Source organism: Microtus oregoni, unplaced genomic scaffold (genome assembly GCF_018167655.1).
Source record: "Microtus oregoni isolate MIOR12 unplaced genomic scaffold, Mior012 000006F_ref0000085, whole genome shotgun sequence".
Lineage (NCBI taxonomy): Eukaryota > Metazoa > Chordata > Mammalia > Rodentia > Cricetidae > Microtus > Microtus oregoni.
The window spans coordinates 42,575,420-42,598,855 of record NW_024543065.1 but is presented as its reverse complement, the minus strand read 5'-3'; the positions used below and the strand labels follow the sequence as shown (position 1 = coordinate 42,598,855).

The following is a 23,436-nucleotide window of genomic DNA, read 5'->3' as shown; positions in this document are numbered from 1 at the left end:
AATAACAACATGGAGACTTATTATTTAATTATGAAAGCTTTGCCTTACCTTAGGCTTTTTTTTCCAACTAGCTCTTATAACTTAAAATTATCCTGCTTTTACTAATCTATGCTTTGCCAGGTGGCTTTTATCTCTCTTCCATTCTGTATGTCTGATTTGTTCCGTGTCTTCCTGGTGTTTCTTATGCACAGAGATTCATCTCAAACTTTTCTCTTTGTCCAGAAGTCCCGCCTATTCTCTCCTGCCTAGCTATTGAGCTCTTTTTAAAACCAATTACAGTGAAACATCTTTACACAGTGTAAACAAATACGCTGCAACAGCTTGGTTGTTCAGGACACTTGTTGCTCTACCAGAGGACTTGTGTTCCATTCCCAGCACCCACAGAGCAGCTCACAGACATCTGTAACTTGAGTCCCTGGGGATCTGACACTAGCTACATTACATGGTTCACAAACATACATGGACAAATATACCAGTACACATTAATAAATAAAATTAGAAAAAATGCTAAAGACAAAGTAGTAAGGAAATATTCCCATGGCCAACATTTTTTTTTTTTTGGAAGGTAGTTTTTTTCTAGGAAAGACCAGAGTATTTAAAAGTATAGCTTGAAGTAAATAAACTTTAAGCTTAATATTTAACAGAGACAGAGAATTTGTCTATAGTAGAAACTTAGACATTTCATCTCACCACGCCCTTTTAGGATGTTTTTGCCTGACTCTACCCCTTCATTCGTGCAATGATGCCTTCCTTCCTCCAGGGGCAGCATAGAGCTCATATGGCCCCAGGTCCAGGAGTTGCCTTCAGTTCCCGCATTGAAATTGCATTCCTTTGTTCCTCTTCAAGGGAATGTTGGACTCTCCATCTTCTCTTGTACTCCCGACTTGGTGATCTGTTGGCCCCCTCTTTATCCCTCTTCCTGCTGAGCCAGTCTTCAACCAAAAGCCATACTAGAGTCATCAGGACTATGCATGCCAGACCAATCCGAATGAGATTTTGGGCTGTATGATCCCAGAAGGCAAAGTCTGGAGTCAGAAGACAGAGTCACTGTTGGCAGAGGCTACACACCCACCCCATCCTCCCTCTTCTTCTTTGACATTCCTGCTTTTCCCTGTGCCTTTCTTCAGAATCTATGCTTCTAGATATTCACTTACCCTTCTGTAATCCTGATTCTTCTTCGGCTGAAAGGCTGTACTCCCAATAATCTGAGGATAAGGAAAAGAAGAAGGGATGAATGAACAATGGTGTTGGATCCTTCCTTTGAAACATTTCTTTTTCTGTATAGGCCTCATGGCATCTCATGGCTTTGCAACGTTGGTTTCCACCTAGAAACCCAAGTCCTCAGAGCTTCATCTGGAAATAGAGTAGACTAGTAAAGGAATGGATGTACTTAAGTATGGGTTCACACAGAGTACTAATGTATGGTCATGCTAGACAGAAACTCTGGGGAAGCCTCATTTTCATCATTCATTCAATATAAATCTCCTTTTCACATGAGACAAATTCACACATGACATTTTTTTCACCATCTGAAGTAAGCTCCACCCCTTCTCCATCACCACTCCTATGATGCTCTGTTTTAAATGTCAATTCGCCACAATCTAGAACTGTCTGAAAAGATAGCTGAAGTGAGGATTTATCTAGATCAGTTTGGCCTGTGGGCATGTCTCTGTGGTATTGCTTTTATTAATAATCGAAGTGTGAAGACCCAGTCTATTGTGGACATCACCATTCCCTGGGCAGGGTTGTATGAGTGACATAGGACAGGAGAATGCTGGGTGAAAGCAGAAACAGGTAGCATGGAAGTATTTGTTTCTTTCTGTGCTTTGTTGTGGATGTAATGTAACTAGTTGCCTGAGTTCTTGCTGTGACTTTCTCTCAGAGATGACCAAATAAATCTTTCTTTTTTCAGAGTTGCTTTTAACCAGGGTGTCTTATCACAGCAACAGAAATGAATTTTCCACCAGAGAAGAAGGTAACTAAAATAGAGACCCGTAGTTGCTCAAGGAGCAGGGACTAAGAGAGACTGTGGAATTCTCAGCCCTAAATGAGCTTTATCACATCCCTTCTCCCAAGGATTAGGGATTATTGTGGAAGAGGGGGTGGAAAGACTATAAGAGCCATAGGTAGTGGATGATTACAAGGAAATAGTGTCTTCTGATCACATAGGGCAGATGCACATGCGAACTCATGGTATTATGTTAGCATTTATGCAGTCTGTGCAAGCTCAAGCTAGACCAAATCTCAACATGGAAAGAGGAGATAGGTGTGAAGTCTCACCCCCAGAGGGGGAGCCATTAGCATTTGATAGCTGCTAAGCAAGGGAAGAGTAGGTTTCTTTAGAGTTTTTGTCCCCTGGTAGACTGACCATACTTTTGTGGAAGGCTACACACACAAGATATTCATGAGTTTTAAAAAAAGTGAAGGTACAAAAGTTGGGTAGTGAGGGGGTGAATCTGGTAGGAGTTGAGTATGATCAAAACATCACATGAAATTCTCAAAAAATTAATACAAATTTAAAAACTGAGATGAAACTAGCCCACACAACTGTTTTTTTGCCCCAGTGCCTCACAGGAGTTCTGTATCATCTTCCACATGGTTATGCATCTCTCTCCCTTTGTACCTCCAAGTAGTTTCCCTGTGGCTTTTATCTCAGATGCTTTCCACTCTGGGAAACCATCTTTCATATGGTTGCCTTCCTCCCCGATCAATTTCATGCATTATCTTTTCCTATATCACTGCTTCCCTCTTTATGTGCTAGAGAACACATTTATTTATTTTTTTCTGACTTGTCTTTTGGTTTGCTTCCTATTGCTACAATATAAGTTTCACAAAGGTAAGGATATTTGGCTGACTGACTCTGCAGCAGCTGCTAGCTGGGTGATGTACATTAAATGGATGTTATGAGTAAATACCTCATTTTAGTGTCATTAGAAAAGTTTGATCTTTCCCATGGTGTGTGTGTGTGTGTGTGTGTGTGTGTGAGTGAGTAGGCCAGAGGTCAACATTGGATACCTTTTTCAAATCCTCTCCATCTTAGTTTTTGAGACAGGGTCTTTTAATAAACCTTGAAATCACTGATTCAACTAGACTGGCTTGACACTGATTCCCCCCTCTATAGCATCAGGATTACAGATGTGGGGTACCATGCCTGGATTTTACATGGGTGTTGTAAATCCAACTTGGGTTCTCAGACTAAGTACTTTACCAATAGCTAATTCTCCAGCTCTTTTCTGGTGAATTTGGAAGTGACTCACCAAGAGAAGTAGGATCTGTGGGTGCAAGGCTGGTGTTATCAACATCTCCTAGAAATGGAAAACAATTTTAAAAGGTGAGAATTTTATGTCTCCTCCTATATCCTTTATTCCTTCACCTTTCTCTGCCCCTCTGGGGTTCCCGATTGGCCAGCTGTATCTCTATAAAGCAAAGAACTCTTTGTCATCTTTTTAATCTCTGTCAAGGGCATCCCCTAGGGCTGGTTAAGACACAGGTGGGAGTGTCCTTACCTGGGATGAGTAGTGTCACAGGTTTACTGGGGAAAGACCACACATGGTCATTGTAAGAGCCAAAACATCTGTATGTCCCTCTGTGGGCTCTGGTCATAGGGCCCATGGGAAACTCTGCTTTGATGTTCCCAAGTTTGTGCTGGACATGGTTGGATCTTCCCTCCTTGAGCAGAAAGAATTTGCTTGTCCCAGAATCCAGATGACAGAAGAAGGTCACATTCTCTCCCAAGGTTACTTCAGGTCCTGGATGAACCCAGAGGTTGGGTGTGTCATACAGACCTGTCGGGGGGAAGCAGGGATGGTATATACAGTGCATTATCTTACGGCAATTCCTCAATCCACTGCTTTCCTTTCCCTATGACCATGTATCACTCTTTGGAGTCGTGCTCATTCTGCTTCCTAAACTTGTGGCTGTCACAGATCGAGCTAGGTTAAATTTGAGAGCCGTGTGCGTGGCTACATTTTCTAATGAAACTTCATTATGTGCCAACCTCTTCTTGCCCAGGTTTGATTCTCCTGTCCATCAGTTCTTAGACATACCCTGACCCACAGTGTCTACTATAGACAGCTTGTTCAGAGATCATGACCTAAGATGCCTTTGATGCCAGGAGAGAAAGCTGACCCTGAAGTTTAATCCTGCAGAATGTTGCTATGATTAGATACATCGCCTGACTTTCAGTCAAGATAAGCAGTGTCAGAGTGAGGCATAAAGAGTTTTCTGTAGTAATAAGAGCGGCAGGGCTACGTCCCCAGCACCCTAGCCGCCTGCTCAGCTAGCTTATGTCCCGAAATAATTACACGGACACTGTATTCTTTTAGACACTGCCTGGCCCTTTAGCTCTAGCACTTATAGGCTAATTCTCATTCCGATCAACCCATCTCTAATAATCTGTGAGAACCGGTCTTACTGGGAAGATTCTAGCCTATTCCATCCTGGGTCGGAGCTTCATGGCGTGTGTCTGCCCAGGAGCGGGGCATGGCTTTTCTCTGAGGTGTCTGCTCCCGAGAGGACAGCTGTGGAGTCTGAGCTCACTTCCTCTTCCTCCCAGCGTTCTGTTCTGTTTACTCCTCCCACCTATCTTCTAACCAATGAGGGCCAAGCAGTTTCTTTTTATTTAACCAATGACCTTCCTCCATCAGTTTTCAGTGAGTGGGACTCTGAAATACAGCCCACTACTACACAGAGAGGACCAAGAGGTGAGTGCTCAGCCACTAGGCATGACACCCCACTCTTTAGGCCCTCCATACAGGAGCAAAACCTGGGCCCCTCCCCCACCTGCCTCTGCTTTTCTAGCCAGCCAGCAGGGGACTTTCCTTCAGGTAGGCTGTTCCAAATTCTCCATCCCATCCATTGGACCCTGAAAGCTCCAAGTCTCACTTGGCCTCTAAACCTTCCAAAATGGCCCCACCCTGCAACCTTGGAGGAATGCTGAAACACAAGCTGCAACTACACAAAGATGACCGAGAGAGAGGACCAAGAGACAAGCTCTGAAGCACAAGCTGTGACTACACAGAGTGGACCAAGAGAGTGAACCAGGAGAGAAGATCAAGGGAGAAGGCCAAGAGAGAGGGCCGAGAGAGACCTCAGTGGCTCCCTGAGACACAGACAGTGACAGTACAGAGAAGACTAAGAATAGTTCCCAAGACACAGACAGCCACTGCAGGGATTGGACCAAGACACAAAGATACTGCCAGCATCAATTGAAGGAAGAGATGGACAGGCGCCAATGCAAGAATTCATCCAACAACCTAAAAAGCAACATGGTAACACCAGAACCCAGTGGTCATACAACAGGAAGACTTGATCATCCTAACCAAGAAGTAGAATAAAACGATTTTAAACTTAACTTTATGAAGATCATTGAGACCTTTAAAGAGGAAATAAAAAACTCCCTTAAAGAAATGGAGGAAAAGACAAACAAAAATTGGAAGAAATTAATAAATCTCTCAAAGAAACCCAAGAAAACCAAGAAAAAACAATCAAACAGGTGAAGAAAACTGTTCAAGACTTGAAGAATGAAATAGGGACAATAAAGAAAACATAAAGCAAGGGAATTTTGGATATAAAAAATCTGGGTAAATGAATAGGAACTATAGAGGCAAGCATAAACAACAGAATACAAAAGATGGAAGAGAGAATCTCAGATGTTGAAGATACTATAGAGGAAATAGATTCATCAGTAAAAGAAAACATTAAATTGAGTAAATTCTCAACACAAAACATCTTGGAACTCTGGGACACCATAAAAAGACCTATACTAAGAATAATAGGGGTAGAAGGAGAAAAACTCCAGCTCAAAGGCACAGAAAATATAGTCAATGAAATCATAAAAGAAAACTTTCCTAATCTAAAGAAGGATATCCCCATGAAGGTAAAAGAAATTTACAAAACACAAAATAGATAAAAAAGGCTTCTCACCATATAAAAATAAAAAAGCAAAACATGCAAAATAAAGAAAGAATATTAAAATGTGCAAATAAAAAAACGGTCAATTACATATAAAGGTAGACCTATCAGAATTACACCCAGCTTCTCAATGGAAACCATGAAAGTCAGAAGATCCTGGACAGATATGTTGCAGAAATTATAGACCATGGATGCAAGCCCAGACTACTATATCCAGCACAGCTTTTAATCACCATTTATAGGGAAAACAAGATATTCCATGACAAAACCAGATTTAAACAATACCTATCCACAAATCCAGACCTACAGAAAGTACTAGAAGGAAAAGCCCAACCCAAGGAAGCTAACTTCACCCACAAAAACAGATAACTCTCCACCATAAAGTCCCAAAGAAGGGAAACACATGACTACTACCACTGAAAAATAACAGGAACTAATAATTACTGGCCATTAATATCTCTTAATATCAATAGACTCAATTTGCCTATAAAAAGACACAGGCTAAGAGAATGGATATGAAAAAACAGGATTCATCCTTCTGCTATTTACAGGAAACACACCTCAACCTCAAAGACAAACAATACCTCAGACAGAGTAAAGGGTTGGGAAAAGATTTTCCAATCAAATGGACTTAAGAAACAAGCATATGTAGCTATCCTAACATCTAACAAAATAGATTTCAAATTAAAATCAACCAAAAGGGATGGAGAAGAATACTTTATAGTCACAGCAGGAACAATCCATCAAGATGAAGTCTCAATCCTGAACATCTATGACTCAAATATAAAAAAAAACCTCACATATGTAAAAGAAACATTACTAAAGCTGAAATCGACATCAAACCACACATATTAATAGTAGGAGACTTAAACACCTTTCAAGCCAACTCTCCCCAATGGACAGGTCAACCAGATAGAAACTTACAAGAGAAATAAAATAACTAACAGATGTCATGAATTAAATGGACTTAACATATCTACAGAACATTCCACACAAACACAAAAGAATACACGTTCTTCTCAGCACCTCATAGAACCTTCTTTAAAATTGATCACATACTTGGAAACAAAGTAAACCTCCACAGATACAAAAAACTGGAGTAACCCCTTGTATCTTTTTGGATCACCATGGTTTAAAATTAGAATTCAACAGCAACACTAACTTCAGAAAGCCCACAAACTCACAAAAATTAAACAGTGCTCTATTGAACCACCCCTGGGTCAAGGAAGAAATAAAGAACAAATTAAAGACTTCTTAGAATTTAACAAAAATGAAGACACAACATACCCAAACGTATGGGACACTATGAAAGTAGTGCTAAGAGGAAAGTTCATAGCACTAAGTGCCCACATAAAGAAAATGGAGAAAGCTCACATTAGTGACTTAATAGCACATCTGAACGCTCTAGAACAAATAAAACAGACTCACCCAGGAGGAGTAGAAGATAGGAAATAACCAAATTGAGGACTGAAATCAATAAAATAGAAACAAAGAAAACAATACAAAGAATCAATGAAACAATGGGTTGAATCTTTGAGAAAATCAACAAGGTAGACAAACCCTTAATCAAAATAATCAAAAGACACAGAGAGAACATCCAAATTAACAAAATCAGAAAAGAAAAAGGGACATAACAAAAGCACTGAGGAAATTCAGAGAACTATTAGGTCATACTACATCAACCTGTACTCCACAAAATTGCAAAATGTTAGAAAATTGGACAATTTTCTGGATAGGTACCACATTCCAAAATTAAATCAAGACCAAGCAGATAATTTAAATAGATCTAAACCTGCATGGAAATAGAAGCAGTCATCAAAAGCCTCCCAACCAAAAAAAAAAAAGCCCAGGGTCCAATGGTTTCAGTACAGAATTCTACCAGAATATCAAAGAAGAACTAATATCTATACTCCTCAAACTGTTTCACATAATAGAAACAGAAGGAGCAATGCCAAACTCTTTTTATGAGGCTACAGTTACCCTGATACTAAAACCACACAAAGACTCAACCAAGAAAGAGAATTAGACCAATCTCACTCATAAACATAGATGCAAAAATATTCAATAAAATACTGGAAAACCGAATCCAAGAAAACCTCAAAAAAACTGTCCAACATGATGAAGTCAGCTTCATCCCAGAGGTGTAGGGATGGTTCAACATATGAAAATCTACCAGTGTAATCCACCATATAAACAAACTGAAAGATAAATACCACTTGATCATCTCATTAGATGCTGAAAAAGCATTTGACAAAATCTAACACCCCTTCATGATAAAGGTCTTGGAGAGATCAGGGAAACAATCAACATATCTAAACATAATAAAATCAATATACAGCAAGCTAACAATCAACCTCAAATTAAATTGAGAGAAACCCAAAGTAATTCCACTAAAATCAGGAGCAAGACAAGACTCTGGACTCTCTCCATATCTATTCAGCATGGTTCTTGAAGTTCTGGCTAGATCAATAAGACAACAAAAGGAGGTCATGGGAATTAAAATTAGAAAGGAAGAAATCAAACTTTTGTTATTTGCAGATGATATGATAGTATACATAAGAGACCCCAAAAACTCTACTAAGGAATTCCTACAGCTGATAAATACCTTCAGTAATGTGGGAGGATACAATATCAACTGAAAAAAATCAGTAACCGTCCTATATACAAATGATAAAGAAGCCAAGAAAGAAATCAAAGAAACATCACCCTTGGTGTGCCCAACCAGCGGCCAGCCAGCCACCCCCCCAGAAAGGGAGCTCAGCTTGCCCCTCAAGCATCCTTTTTCTATCTGCAGGGTCATAGGATCCCCCAACTCAGCCTGCTCTGGGGCTGAGGGTATGGGGACAAAGTGGTGAAGACAACTGCTGCAGGAGTTTCTTTGTCCCACTGAGCCTGCACCCAGCAAGCACACACTTTTGTCTGCGAGGTCCCTGGCCAGCAAGTGGCCCAGATCCTGTACCAGAAGATCCATTCTGGAGGGCATTTGAAGGAAGAGATGGGCAAGTGCCAATACAAGAATTCCTTCAACAATCTGAAAAGCAACATGATAACACCAGCATCCAGCAAACATATAACAGGAAGACTTGAACGCCCTAATCCAGAAGACGTACAAGAAATAGACTTTAAATGTAACATTATGAAAGTGATAGAGTCCCTTAAACAGGATGTGAAAAACTACCTTAAAGAAATGGATGAGAAGAATAACAAAAAGTTTGAAGAAATGAAAAAAAATCCCTCAAAGATACCCTAAAGGAAACCAAAAAGCAATCAAACAGGTAATGGAAACAGTTTAAGACTTCAAAACTTTCTGCAGTACCTCTATCCAGGACCTTCTTTACAGCAAGCAGATAGCCAACATTAAACGGAGAAAAACTCAAAGCCATCCCACTAAAATCAGGAACACAACAAGGCTGTCCACTCTCGCCATACCTCTTCAATATAGTGCTTGAAGTTCTAGCAATAGCAATAAGACAACATAAGGGGATCAAGAGGATTCATATTGGAAAGGAAGAAGTATAACTTTTGCTATTTGCAGATGATATAATAGTGTACATAAGCGACCCCAAAAACACTACCAAAGAATTCCTACAGCTGATAAACACCTTTAGTAACGTGGCTAGATACAAGATCAACTCCAAAAAATCAGTTGCTCTCCTATACACAAAGGATAAAGAAGCAGAGAGGGAAATCAGAGAGGCATCACATTTCACGATAGCCACAAATAGCATAAAATATCTTGAGGTAACTCTAACCAAGGAAGTGAAAGATCTATTTGACAAGAACTTTAAGTCTTTGAAGAAAGAAATTGAAGAGGACACCAGAAAATGGAAGAATCTCCCTTGCTCTTGGATTGGGAGGATCAACATAGTAAAAATGGGAATTCTAACAAAAGCAATCTATAGATTCAATGCAATCTCATGAAAATCCCATCAAAATCCTTCACAGACTTTGAGAAGACAATAATCAACTTTATATGGAAAAACAAATAACCCAGGATAGCCAAACAATCTTATACAATAAAGGATTGTCTGGAGGCATTACCATCCCTGACTTCAAACTCTATTACAGAGCTACAGTATTGAAAACAGCTTAGTATTGGCATAAAAACAGAGAAGTCGACCAATGGAACCGAATAGAAGACCCAGACTTTAACTCACAAACCTATGAACACCTGATTGTTGATAAAGGAGCTAAAAGTATACAATGGAAAAAAGAGAGCATTTTCAACAAATTGTGCTGGCACAACTTGATGTCAACCTGTAGAAGAATGAAAATAGACCCATATCTATCACCATGCACAAAACTCAAGTCCAAATGGATTAAAGTCCTCAATATCAGCCCGAACACACTGAACCTGATAGAAGAGAAAGTGGGAAGTACCCTACAGGAGATGGGCACAGGAGATCGCTTCTTTGTATAACCCCAGCAGCACAGACATTAAGGGCAACATTGAATAAATGGGACCTCCTTAAACTGAGAAGCTTCTGTAAAGCAAATGACACTGTCACTAAGACAAAAAGGCAACCTACTGACTGGGAGAAGATCTTCACCAACCCCGCAACAGACAAAGGTCTGGTCTCCAAAATATATAAAGAACTCAAGAAACTAGACTGTAAAAGGCTAATCAACCCAATTATAAAATGGGGCAATGAGCTGAACAGAGAATTCTCAACAGAAGAAGTTCAAATGGCCAAAAGACACTTAAGGTCATGCTCAACTTCCTTAGTGATCAGGGAAATGCAAATCAAGACAACTTTAAGATACCATCTTACACTTGTCAGAATGGCTAAAATCAAAAACACCAAGGATAGCCTTTGCTGGAGAGGTTGTGGAGAAAGGGGTACACTCATCCATTGCTGGCGGGAATGGAAACTTGTGCAACCACTTTGGAAAGCAGTGTGGTGGTTTCTCAGGAAATTTGGGATCAACCTACCCCTAGACGCAGCAATACCACTCTTGGGAATATACCCAAGAGATGCCCTATCATACAACAAAAGTATATGCTCAACTATGTTCATAGCAGCAATGTTTGTAATAGCCAGAACCTGGAAACAACCTAGATGCCCTTCAATCGAAGAACGGATGAAGAAAGTATGGAATATATATGTATTAGAGTACTACTCAGCAGTAAAAAAACATGACTTCTTGAATTTTGCATGCAAATGGACGGAAATAGAAAACACTATCCTGATTGAGGTAAGCTAGACCCAAAAAGAGGAACATGGGATGTACTCACTCATATTTGGTTTCTATCCATAAATAAAGGACATTGAGCCTATAGTTCGTGATCCTAGAAAAGCTAAATAAGAAGGTGAACCCAAAGAAAAACATATAGTCATCCTCCTGGATATTAACCTTCATCATGCAATGAAAGGAGACAGAGACAGAGTTCCACATTGGAGCACCAGACTGAAACCCCAAGGTCCAAATCAGGAGCAGAAGGTGAGAGAGCACGAGCAAGGAACTCAGGACCGCGAGGGTTGCACCCACACACTGAGACAATGGGGATGTTCTATCGGGAACTCACCAAGGCCAGCTGGCCTGGGTCTGAAAAAGCATGGGATAAAACTGGACTTGCTGAACATAGCAGACAATGAGGACTGCTGAGAAGTCAAGATCAATGGCATTGTGTTTTGATCCTACTGCACGTACTGGCTTTGTGGGAGCCTAGGCTGTTTAGAGGTTCACCTTACTAGACTTGGAAGGAGCTGGGAGGTCCTTGGACTCCCCACAGGGCAGGGAACCCTGACTGCTCTTCAGGCTGATGAGAGAGGGGGAGTTGATTGGGGGAGCAGAGGGAAATGGGAGGCAGTGGCGGGGAGGAGACAGAAATCTTCAATAAATAAATAAATTAATTAAAAAAAAGAAAAAAAAAGACTTGAAAACTGAAATGGAGGTAACGAAGAAAACACAAACTGAGGGACAGCTGGATATGGAAAATCTGGGTAAATGAACAGGGATTATAGAGACAAGTATAACCAACAGAATTCAAGATAATGAAGAAATAATCTCAGACACTGAAGATACTATAGAGGAAATAAACTCATTGATCAAAGAAAACAGCAAATTCAACAAATTCTTAACACAAAACATCCAGGATATCTTGGATACCATGAAAAGACCAAACCTAAGACTAATAGGGGTAGAAGGAAAAGAATTACAGCTCAAAGGCACAGAAAATATATTCAACAAAATTATAGAAGAAAACTTTCCCAACCTAAAGAAGGATATTGCTATGAAGGTACAAGAAGCATACCGAACACCAAATAGACTGGATCAAAAAAAATTCCCTCACCATATAATAATCAAAACACAAAACATACAGAATAAAGAAAGAATATTAAGAGCTGCAAAGGAAGAAGGTCAAGTAATTTATAAAGGTAAACCTATCAGAATTACACCAGACTTCTCTATGGAAACCATGAAAGCCAGAAGTTCTTGGATAGATATGCTGCAGAAACTAAGAGAACATGGATGTAAGCCTTGACTGCTATACTCAGCCAAGCTTTCTTTCACCATCAATGGAGAAAACAAGGTACACCTGGATAAAAACAAATTTAAACAATATGTAGCCACAAATCCAGCCTTACAGAAAGTAATAGAAGGAATATCACAACCCAAGGAACCCAACAACACCCACAATAACTTAGACATCTAACAACCCTCCACAAGCACAAGAAAAAGAATGGAAACACACAAACTCTACCACCAAAAAAAAAAATTGGAGTTAACAACCACTGGTCATTAATATCACTTAATATAAATGGTCTCAATTCACCTATAAAAAGACACAGGTTAAGAGAATGGATGCGAAAGCAGGATCCAACATTCTGATGTTTACAAGAAACACACCACAACCATAAAGACAGACATTTATTCAGAGTAAAGGATTGGGAAAAGGTTTTTCAATCAAACTGACCCAGGAAACAAGCAGGTGTGACTATACTAATATCTAAGAAAATTGACTTCAAACTAAAATCAATCAGAAGAGATGGAGATGGACACTTTATACTCATAACAGGAACAATTCATCAGGATGAAGTCTCAATCCTGAATATCTATGCCCCTAATATAAAAGCACCCACATATGTAAAAGAAACATTGCTTGAACTCAAAGCACACATCAAACCCCACACACTAATAGTAGAGACTTCAACACTCCTCTCTCACCAATGGACAGGTCAATCAGACAGAAACCTAACAGAGAAATAAGAGAATTAATAGAGGTAATGAATCAAATGGACTCAACAGACATCTACATAACATTCCACCCAAATAGGAAAGAATATACCTTCTTCTCAGTATCTCATGGAACCTTCTTAAAAATTGATCACATACTCAGGAACAAAGCAAAAAAAAATTAGTAACCACCTGTGTCTTATTGAATCACCATGGAATAAAGTTAGAATTTAACAAAAATTCTACCCCCATAAAGCCTACAAGCTCATGGAAACTGAACAGTCAACTACTGAACCACCCCTGCATCAGGGAAATAATAAAGAAAGAAATTAAAGTCTTGAATTCAACGAACATAAAGACACTACATACCCAAACCTATGGGGCACTATGAAAGCAGTGCTAAGAGGAAAGTTCATAGCAGTAAGTGCCCACATTAAAAAAATGGAGAAGCTCACATTAGAAACTTAACAGCACACCTTAAAGCTCTAGAAAAAAAGAAGCAGACTCACCCAGGAGGAGTAGAAGACTGGAAATAATCAAACTGAGGGCTGAAATCAACAATATAGAAACACAGAAAACAGTCTAAAGAATCAATGAAACAAAGAGCTGGTTCTTGGAGAAGAATAAACAAGATTGACACGGTATGTTCTCACTTATAAGTGGATACTAGCTGTAAAGGTTATTGAGTTTAGAGAAGGTAACTAACACAGTGAACCCTAAGAGAAACATATACAGATTTGCCTTGGAAGGGGAAACAGTCAAGATTACCTGATAAAATTGGGAGTATGGGGTTGGGGGAAGTAGGGAGGATGGAAGGGGAAGATGACAGGAGAAGGGGAGGGAGGAGAAGAACTTGAGGGAATGGGATAGTCAAGATGGAGGAAGGACAGAGACAAGAGCAAGGAAAGAGGATCTTGATTAAGGGAGCCATTATGGGGCTAGCAAAAAACCTGGCACTTGAGAAATAACCAGGAATCCTCAAGAATGACCCCAGCTAAGACTCTAAGCAATAGAGGAGTGAATGCCCAAACTGGCCTTGCCCTGTAGTCAGACTGATGAATATCTTAAATATCACCATAGAACTTTTATCCAGCAACTGATGGATACAGAGGCAGAGATCTGCATCAGAGCATTGGACTGAGCTCCCAACGTTCAGTTGAAGAGTGGGAAGTGTGCGAATATGAACAAAGAGGTCAAGATCATAATGGAGGCGTCCACTGAAACAGTTTACCTGAGCTAATGGGAGCTCACCAACTCTAGCCATACAGGGAAGGAAACAGCATAGGACCAAACTAGTCCCTTTGTGGTTGACAGTTGCATGACTGGGGCAGACTGAGGGGCTACTGGCAGTGGCACCAGTATTTATCCATACTGCTTGTACTGGCTTTTTGGGAACCTATTTTCTTTGGATGTATGCCTTGCTAAACCTAAATATGGTAGGGGGGGCCTTGGAACTTTTCCAAACAATGTGCCTTACCCTCTCTGAGGAGTGGATGGGGGGTGTGGTGGCAGATAGGTAGAGAGAATTGGAGGATGGGAGGGAGTGGGAACTGGGATTGGCATGCAAAATGAAAAAAAAATACAATTTGTTTTCTTTTTAAAAAATAAAAAAAGTTAATAAAAAAGAATGGCAAGGGGAAATAAAAGAGTTTTCAGTATTTATGAACACTGGCATTCTCCATGATTCATACCAAGCTGACTTTACATCTAATAACAAGACACTCACCGGTAACTATTAGATTCAGGCCTTTGCTGCTCTTTGATTGACGCTCCCCACTCTGATAGCAGCAGGTGTATTTCCCTGCGGTATGTGAGGTCATTTGTGGAATGGTGAAGTTGACTTTATTTGTTGCTCTACTTGGCTTAGGTCTCTCCAAGGCTGAAAAGCTTCCTTCAAAATACAGTTGATAATGGGTAGCAGTGTGATGTCCCTTGCACCAGATGGTCACAGCATTTCCATTTGTGACCCTGGTACTGGGTTCGGCCCAGATGATAGGTTTCTGGAGACTCTCTGAAAAGGAACCAGGGGCATGAGTCCCAGATGAGCCATTACTTATCTTCCCCACTTTCCCGCAGCCACCAGATTGTGGCCATCAGAGTGAGGCAGAATGCTCGCCTGTCTCTCGATGCTCTCAGATGGACCCTTGAAATGAAAGCATGAGACCAATCCTGAGGCTCTCAAGGAAGCACTTACGTTTCTCTGTGTTGATCCTCTGGCTCAGACATAGCCCTAGAAAACAACAATAATGATACAATGCCTCCCCGACTCCTGCTCTGGTTCCATCCCCCTTTCCTGAAGGACTCACCCAGGCCCAGCAGGGCAGTGAGTATCCGCAGCATTCCACTGGCAAGACCAATGCTGACCTGTGTGTGGACTGAGTCCAGTGGCTGAGGGAGATGCACAGGATGTGGTGGGTGAGCCCCAACACCACCCATCATGGGACTTTCACACATTTTTTAAACAGAAAGATTCACAGCTTTTCCCTCACCACTAACCTTGGGCTTCAAGGCAGAGATGTTGTTCACACAACACGTTTAACCACATTTTGAATCTAAAAGTTTCCCTTGACCATTATCTGCCCAGTCTGAAATACATTTCTAGGTCAACCTATAAATTCATCTGGGGAAGTCATGGGGGAGATTTACAGAGCAAAAAGTCTGAGTATTTCCTAAATTAACCTTTGTATTCCTGTGTGTAGCATGCATGTTTGAATTTGATCATTGGTTTAATCAGAAAGCAACACCAATGCAATATTAAAATATTTGTTATTTTATTCAAGAAAAATGCTATTATTATTTTTTATTTTCAGGTGCATGTGTGTGGCATGCATGTGTAAGTGTATGTGTTTGCCTATGTATAGACACATCTGTGTGCACGTCTGCATGTGGAGGCCTGCGGTTGATGTCATAGATCAACTTTGATTTCTCTACCATTTTATTCACTGAGTCAGGGGCTCTCAATCAAACTCAGAGCTCACCAATATGATGAATCTTCCTAGACAACGTGTTCTGGAGATCCCTTGTCTGCATTCTCAGGCTGGAATTACAAGTGGGCTTTGATGTCCATCCGATATTTTATGTGGGTGTTAGGGAGCTGGACTCAGGTCTTCATTCTAGCATTGTAAACATTTCAATCACTGAGCTATCTCTACAACCCTTACTAAGTTTGTGTGTGCGTGTGCACACATCCACATATTTTTGTATACAACAACCCTCCAGAGCCAGAAACTTGCAAAGTAGATTAGGTCAGCTGATATCTAAGTCCTAGGTACCCACATGTCTATCCTTCCTAGCACAGCGATCATAAGCATGTATTGTTACACTTGGCTTTTATGTTTTAAAGATTTCATTTTTAATTTTGTGTGTTTGTGTGTGGGTATGTGCACATGAGTATAGTGCTGGTAGAGGCCAGAAGAGGGAGTAAGATTCCCTAGAGCTGGACTTACAGGTGATTGTGAGCCTCCTCATGTGGGTGATCTTAATTGCTGAGCCATCTTCCCAGCTTCTGCCTGGCTCTATTATCTATGTGGGTTTTGGGGACTGAACTGAGGTCTTTATACTTAAGAGACAAGTGTTTTACTGGCCTGTTGTCAGATGTTTTGCTCTTTCTTTCTCCTCCATTATTGTTGAGGTTTTCTGGTTTATTATGTTGAACACCAATGGATTCCTTCCTCTCTTGTATATCTCTTCTTCTAGTAAAATTTGTTATTTCCCATACCCTTGTGACCGAGAGCATCTTTCTTTCTCCTATGTCGTCGTCATCATCATCCATGCCTTTGCAATGCTTAAGCATGCATGGGCAGCTCATTTATGGTGGTTCTACAGTTATTCCTAGCCTGGGCAGTCCTAGCTGCTTGTATTATTGTCATACCCAAGGTTCCACAGTATTCCTTTATGCTGTCTATCCAGAGTTTTTTTTGGGAGGGGGAGGTGGGGAGGCCTTCCTCTTTGCCTTATCCTGTGCACTCCTCCAAGCAGGTATCTGCCATCATTTATTCTCATAACATGGCCAAAGTATCTCACGTGCCTTGTCTGTATCCAGTAGTTTACTTCCTTCTGTAGATGGAGATGTGTCTTTTTTTTCTTTTCTTTTTTTTGTGTTCTTTTTTTAAATTTATTTATTTATTAAAGATTTCTGGAGATGTGTCTTAATGTTATCACTGTGTAGCCTATCTTCTTGTGACACCTAGAATCCTCCTGAGACATGCCATCTCAAACACATTCAACTGCTGTTCTGAGGAGCGTTTCGTTGTCCCGCTTTCAGAGTTGTGAAGAAGGCAGCTCAAGACTAGTGTCTCATAGAATTATAATTTTGTTGTTGTCATTATGTCTCTTGCTGCTGACTAAACTTTTTCTAGTGCCTGGAATGCAGCCCTCACATCCCTCTTGATGTCCGAAATAAGTCCCTCCTTTGAATTGAGGTTTCCTCCCGGATAGACAAAGTTGACTGAGGTTCTGATTCTTTATTACAATGTTAAAACCCTGTATGCACTTCCCATGTGTTGTATCTCAGTCTTCTCAATGTTTACTTTCATGCCAAGGTTTTTCATTTACTTCCACCACTCTATTTACTGTGGCCTGTAGCTCATTTGGACTTTCAGCAAGTAGTGCGGTATCATCAGTGGAATGCAAGTTATTGATTCGCACAACTGTCTGCATGCCTATCTCCTCATCCTCCAGGGTTGTTGCTATTATTAATTCCAGGAATATATTAAAGAGGAGTGGTGAGAGGATGCATCCCTGCAACACTCCTATGATTGGCTTAAACTGATTGCTTAGTTCTCCACAGATTTGACCAATGCAAAAATATGTTTATAGGCATTCTCTAGGATTCTTATGATTTTTCTCGGGTTATCTGTAGAACCTCATTGTTTCCCAAAGTCCTTTCCCCCAAATGCTATCAAATGCCTTCCTGAAGTCAATGTAACAGGCATATGTCTTTCCCAGATTCTTTGTATTTTTCTGCCAGTTGCCTTAAAGGGAAGATCTGATCAATTGTGCTCCTGTTAGTTCTAAATCCGCACTGGGCCTCTGCTAGGATTTTCTCTGTTCTGCCCTTGATCCTTTGCAGGATAATGGAGGAGAAGATCTTGCTGCTATGGCACAACAAACTAATGCCCCTGTAATTTGAGCACTCAGCTTGTCCTTCTTGTGTGTGGGAATTATGACTGAGTGCTTCCATTCCATAGGAATTGGTTCATGTTCCCATATCTCCCTGAAGAGTTTTGAGAAGCACCTCAGCCTAGCTCTTGAATCTATTGTAGCTGCCTCCAGCTCCTCCACTGTCATGCCATCCATTCCCGAGATTTTCCTGAATTTTGCTCTCTTGATAGCTTCCTCTATCTTGCTCCTGTCAATATTTAATATTTTCATCATCTCTGGTGTTGGAGTGGCTGCTGATGTGTTTCTCATTCTAGTCTATGTTGGCAGCATTAGAGCCATTGTATAGGATGTCAAAGTATTGTCTCCATCTTTGCTTTACTTTCCCTGGTTCTGTTAATAAATGACCTTGCCGATCTTTAATCATAAAGTCTGAGAAGCCTATCTGGCAGCTATTCGTCTGATAACTTTGTAAACAAGATGTGTTTTATTATAGAGTCTAGCCTCTTTGACCTCTTTGCATAGACTTTGTATCCACAGCTCTCTATCCTTCTTTGCTCTTCTTTTGATGTCCCTGCATAGTTGTGGTGTTTTGCTGCCTGTGGTTTGCCTCTCTGTTTGCTTTTTAGCTTCCTTCTTTCTTCTGCCAGATTGATCATCTTTGCAGAAAGCCATTCTACTGGTGTTGTCCTTTTCGCATAACAAATGTCTCCTTTGAAGCCTCCCGTATAGCTCTTTTGATTTTCTCCCATTTGCTTTCTATATCTGTAAAGGATTGTTTAGTGATTTCCCTCATCTTTTTCTCAGTGGTTCTTTTATACTCTCTCCGTATAGCTCGGTTCATCAGTTGTTTACTGTCTATCTCTGTCTTGCCTGGCATGCCTCTCCTGAGTTGAATGTTGGCTATAACAAGTTGGTGATCTGACCCTAAGACAGCACTAGGGAATGATCTGCTGTTTTGGATACTAGATATGAGTTTCCTGATGACCAGGAAACCAAATGTAGTCAATTTGGCTGTATGTACATTTGTCAGGTGATTCCCATGTCCAGAATCTTGATGGTTTGGCCTGCTTGAATTTTGTGTTGGCTATGGACAAATCATTTGCATAGCATAGGTCAAGCAGTTGTTGCCTCTAACGTTCCATTGTCCCAATCCATATGTTTCCATGACACAATAATCCATTCTTTCTCCAGATCCAACTCTTGCATTGAAGGCACCCATAATGATTAGTTTTCCATTCTTATTCTTATATGCCCTGCTAACCTCGATTTGTAGATCTGTGTAGAAACTGTTGATGTCTTCCTCTTCTGCTTCCACTGTGTGCGGGTATACCTGTATGATAGTGACTGTATGTGTCATTGTCTGAAATCTGACTGATAAAACTTGTTCATTTACAGGTCTGTACCTGAGTGTGCATTTTTGGGTCCAACTGGATATCACTAAAGCTACACCTGCTGTATGTTTTCCCTCTCCATCTTAGTTTTAATATTAGGTCCACTTACTATGAGTTCTTGTGTTCCTGTCCAATGTGTTTCTGCCAGTTCAGTGACTTCCCACCTGAGGTGACCGAGCTCAAGCCTGAGCAAGCTGGTTCTTACAGCTCTGTTTAGTGTTCACATTCCAGGCCCCTGTTGTGGTAACTCTTTTCAGCATAAGGAAGTGCCTTTCTTGTCCATTTCTATCAGCTTCCCTCCCTGCTTTCAGCTTTAAGAGGGAAGCATCATCTGTCCTGTGCTTAGGACTTGGAGGTACCAGGGCACTGTCAGATTCTGGGAATTAGCCCAGGTGTTTCTGTTGAACTTGTCCATATTGATGAGGACAACAACCCAAGTCATTTCCTCTTCATGTGGTAGCCTTTATCTGGCCAGATGGACCTCTTTCCACTCACGTACTAAATTCTCCAGGTTTCTAGAGAACCTAGCTGGTTATTTACAGTCTTGCCATTGAGGAGGCACTTACCAGGAGACCTTCCTCCTGTGTACATTATATTAATTTCGTTATCTTCTTTGGTGGTCATGACCAGGCTTAGTTTGTATTTATCTTGAAATGTCCTTACTTCCTTGCCAACTTCACAGCACAACTCTCCTGGAAATAGCAGCACTAGTTGAGTTAATTGCTTTCAAGTCTTGAAATATATCATCCCACATTTTTATACCTTTTAGGGTTGCTTGGAGAGCTGACATTATTCTGATTTATGTGCCTTTATAAGTGAGTTGATGTCTTCCCCTTATGGCTTTAAATGTTCTTTCTTTGTTTTGTATTTTTTCTTTAAGATTTATTTATTATGTATACAGTATTCTCATTATTCTGTCTGCATGTATGCCTGCAGGCCAGAAGAGGGCACCAGATCTCATTAACAGATGGTTGTGAGCCACCATGCAGTTGCTGGGAATTGAACTCAGGACCTCTGGAAGAGGAAGCAGTGCTCTTAACCACTGAGCCATCTCTCCAGCCCTGTTTTGTATTTTTGATATCTTGACTGTATTATGTCATGCAGAATTCTACTCTGATCATGTCTACTTGGAGTTCAAGACAACACTTGAGTTTGGATGTCTAGGTTTTTCTCTAGACTTGGGAGATTTTCTGCTATAATTTGATTTTACAGATTAACTAGACATTTGATGTTTTTTGACAACATTCTTATCATCTGGTGGATTCTTGAGTTTTGTCTTTTAATCACTGTCTAGTGTCACTTTCATTGCTGTGGTAAGTTACTCTGGCAAAGGAATACTAGGGGAGAAATTAATTAATTAATTTATTTATGTGTGTATTTATTTTTGGATAACAGTTCCACATTAAAGTCCATCGCTACTGGAGCATCAAGGCAGGAATTCACATCCTATTTTCTCAAATTCAGAATTTCTTGCTTTTGGTTGTGAGTCTAGCTTTTAATAGCTGAGCCATCTTTCCAGTCCCATGATTTCTTTAATGGTATAAATTTTCAATTAATTTCTTGGAGATTTTCTCCAGTTTTACTGGTATGTATTAATTTCTTTTGGTTTGGCATTTCCATACATGTGCACACTACTCTGTGGTTCTAAAGATACCCATCCTCTCCATTACTTTTTGTCACCTTTCCCATTTTCTCCTTCCACATCTCTAATAATCCCCATTATACTTTTATGTCCTTCTTCCACCCCAAATTACATATACAATAAAAAATGCATGTTACTAGTGTTTGTTAGTCTGGTTTATTTCTTTGAACTTTTTGAGATATACAATTACTGGTTCAATAGTGTGAAATACATTAGTACTGTTAAAAGACAAAATTGTATCCATCTTTTAAAGTTGTAAATGTAAACTCTGTGCCTCAAATAAAGTTGTCATTTAATATGGTTTCATATTTCCCAAATAGGATTGTGACCTTCATTTGCTCCTGTGTTTATTCATTTAATTTACATTTAGACAAAACCAATACCTTAAGGTCAAAGCAGGGGACTTGCTATCACAGCAAGCCTACTAGTTTTTTTTTTATAATTGGTGGATACACATTTAAAAAATCCAAATCCCAGTGTAGATGGGGAATGGGGTCACAAAGTTCCACCCCTAGTTGAGGAACTATTTTGGTAACTGACAGGTGCTGGAAGACGGGGCCACTTTTTCCCCCTAGGGTACAGTCACTGAGAGGATGCCCATGTTCCAGCGTATGGCCCTATAGCCATGCACATACTGGCAGTACTAACTAGGCTCAGTGAGTTTTAAAATGCAGTATATGAAGTAAGGGTGGGAGTGGTGGTGTGGTTAGGGAGTAAATAGAAGGGGAGGAGATGGGAGTGGATTCCATCAAAATATATTCACACATGGAATTCTTGAACAATAAAAATGAGACTATAAAAAAGAAACAAAGAATAAAGAAGAAAACCTAAGAAGAAAAAGAGGTTTGAGCCTGCTGGAGCAGACCTGTCATCCTATCTACTCAAGAGGCTGAGGCAGGAAGATTGTGATGATGCCACATAGAAGAAGAAAGACTCTTGGTTTTGGGTACTCAGGCATGGGCTGGATATATTCAGAAGAGTTTTGGTCTTTCCTGTTCTAGTATTTGTCTAATCTAAAACATGTCTACTATAAAAGCGAATGGTTTAATCTAAGAAGCAGTGTGAATAAAGGCCCTGCTCTCTGTGTATCAAATGACACAGCAAATACGGCTGCAAAAAGGAAAGAGAACCTGTTTTCTTAATTTACAGGAGTCTGTGAGTTAGAAAATTGTGCTCCTGGCCCTACTTACTCAGAATAGCATGCAAAGCCATAATCACATATCATCATTCTATACCCAAATGTTGCTTCCAACATATTTTGCATGTGGGTCATTGCTTTCAACCCCTCGATGATTCCAGCACATAGTCTTTTTAATTATTTTATTTAACTAACATTTTGTCATTTATTTTGAATACTAATCAGTTTCCCCTCCTTGCTCTCCTCCTGTCCTATCCCCTCTCCTATTTACCCCCTCCCCATCCATCCCTCCTTTATCTCCATTCAGAAAGGGACAGGCCTTCCATGGGATTGCCCAAAGCAAGTTGAGGCAGGATCAAGCCAGGTAATCCAGCATGGAGAACAGGTTACCCAAAGCTACCAAAAACAAGCTAAGTGCCAGGGAAAGATCCTTCTCTCACTGTTAGAAGTCTACATGATTGTCACACACATGCAGGGGACCTACATCGGTCTCATACAGGCTCCCTGACTGTTGGTCTAGCATCCATGAGCTCCCGTGAGCTCGGATCAGCTGTCTCTGTCAGCACACATAGTCTTAGATCTATTCACCATATCTCCCTTCTCTCTCTCTCTCTCTCTCTCTCTCTCTCTCTCTCTCACACACACACACACACACAAACACACACACACACACACACAATTCAGGGCGTGAATGTATCATGAAGTGAAATGGGGAATGTGGTACAATTGAGCCTGTGTATTCTGCCGAGCTTGGAGAAGTTACTTACATTGGAAGTCCAAAGAACAATAAGTTTGACCGCAAGGTTATCTCAGAGTTCAGCTAATTTCAGACAGGCTGAGCCTATATTTTGTCAGAAGAATTAGTACATAGCTATAAGGATCTCAAAGCACATTATTGACTTGATTATGAGTTGGATGAAAGTTTAATTTGTAAAGGCAAACTTTAAATGGCATTTCTCAAAAATCATTCGCACAGTGGACCACAAGTTTGAGGTCAGTCTGTGCCACAAGGTGAGTTCAAGGCCAGCCTGGACAACTCTATGAAAACTTGTCTTAAAATGAAAAGAGGG

The 23,436-nt window shown here is 40.4% G+C and overlaps 1 protein-coding gene across 1 annotated transcript; it reads right to left on the bottom strand.

Moving 5' to 3' along the window:
* Nucleotides 1–774: 774 nt before the first annotated feature.
* Nucleotides 775–15,432, bottom strand: Ncr1 (natural cytotoxicity triggering receptor 1). Its single transcript, XM_041654504.1, has 7 exons — nucleotides 15,399–15,432; nucleotides 15,287–15,322; nucleotides 14,819–15,103; nucleotides 3,507–3,785; nucleotides 3,258–3,305; nucleotides 1,155–1,205; nucleotides 775–1,025 (listed from the first exon to the last, which is right to left on the bottom strand). The coding sequence occupies exons 1-7, from the start codon at nucleotides 15,430–15,432 to the stop codon at nucleotides 775–777; spliced, it is 984 nt and encodes a 327-aa protein (XP_041510438.1).
* Between the last annotated feature and the right edge of the window lie 8,004 nt (nucleotides 15,433–23,436).

What these genes read in the sequence shown, in the direction of transcription:
- Ncr1 (XM_041654504.1), bottom strand. Translation starts at nt 15,432, where the DNA reads ATGCTGCGGATACTCACTGCCCTGCTGGGCCTGG. An exon ending in GAGGATCAACACAGAGAAAC is followed by an intron (nt 15,104 to 15,286) that starts GTAAGTGCTTCC and finishes GTTCCTTTTCAG; the next exon opens with AGAGTCTCCAGAAACCTATC. An exon ending in TGTGACACTACTCATCCCAG is followed by an intron (nt 3,306 to 3,506) that starts GTAAGGACACTC and finishes TTCCATTTCTAG; the next exon opens with GAGATGTTGATAACACCAGC.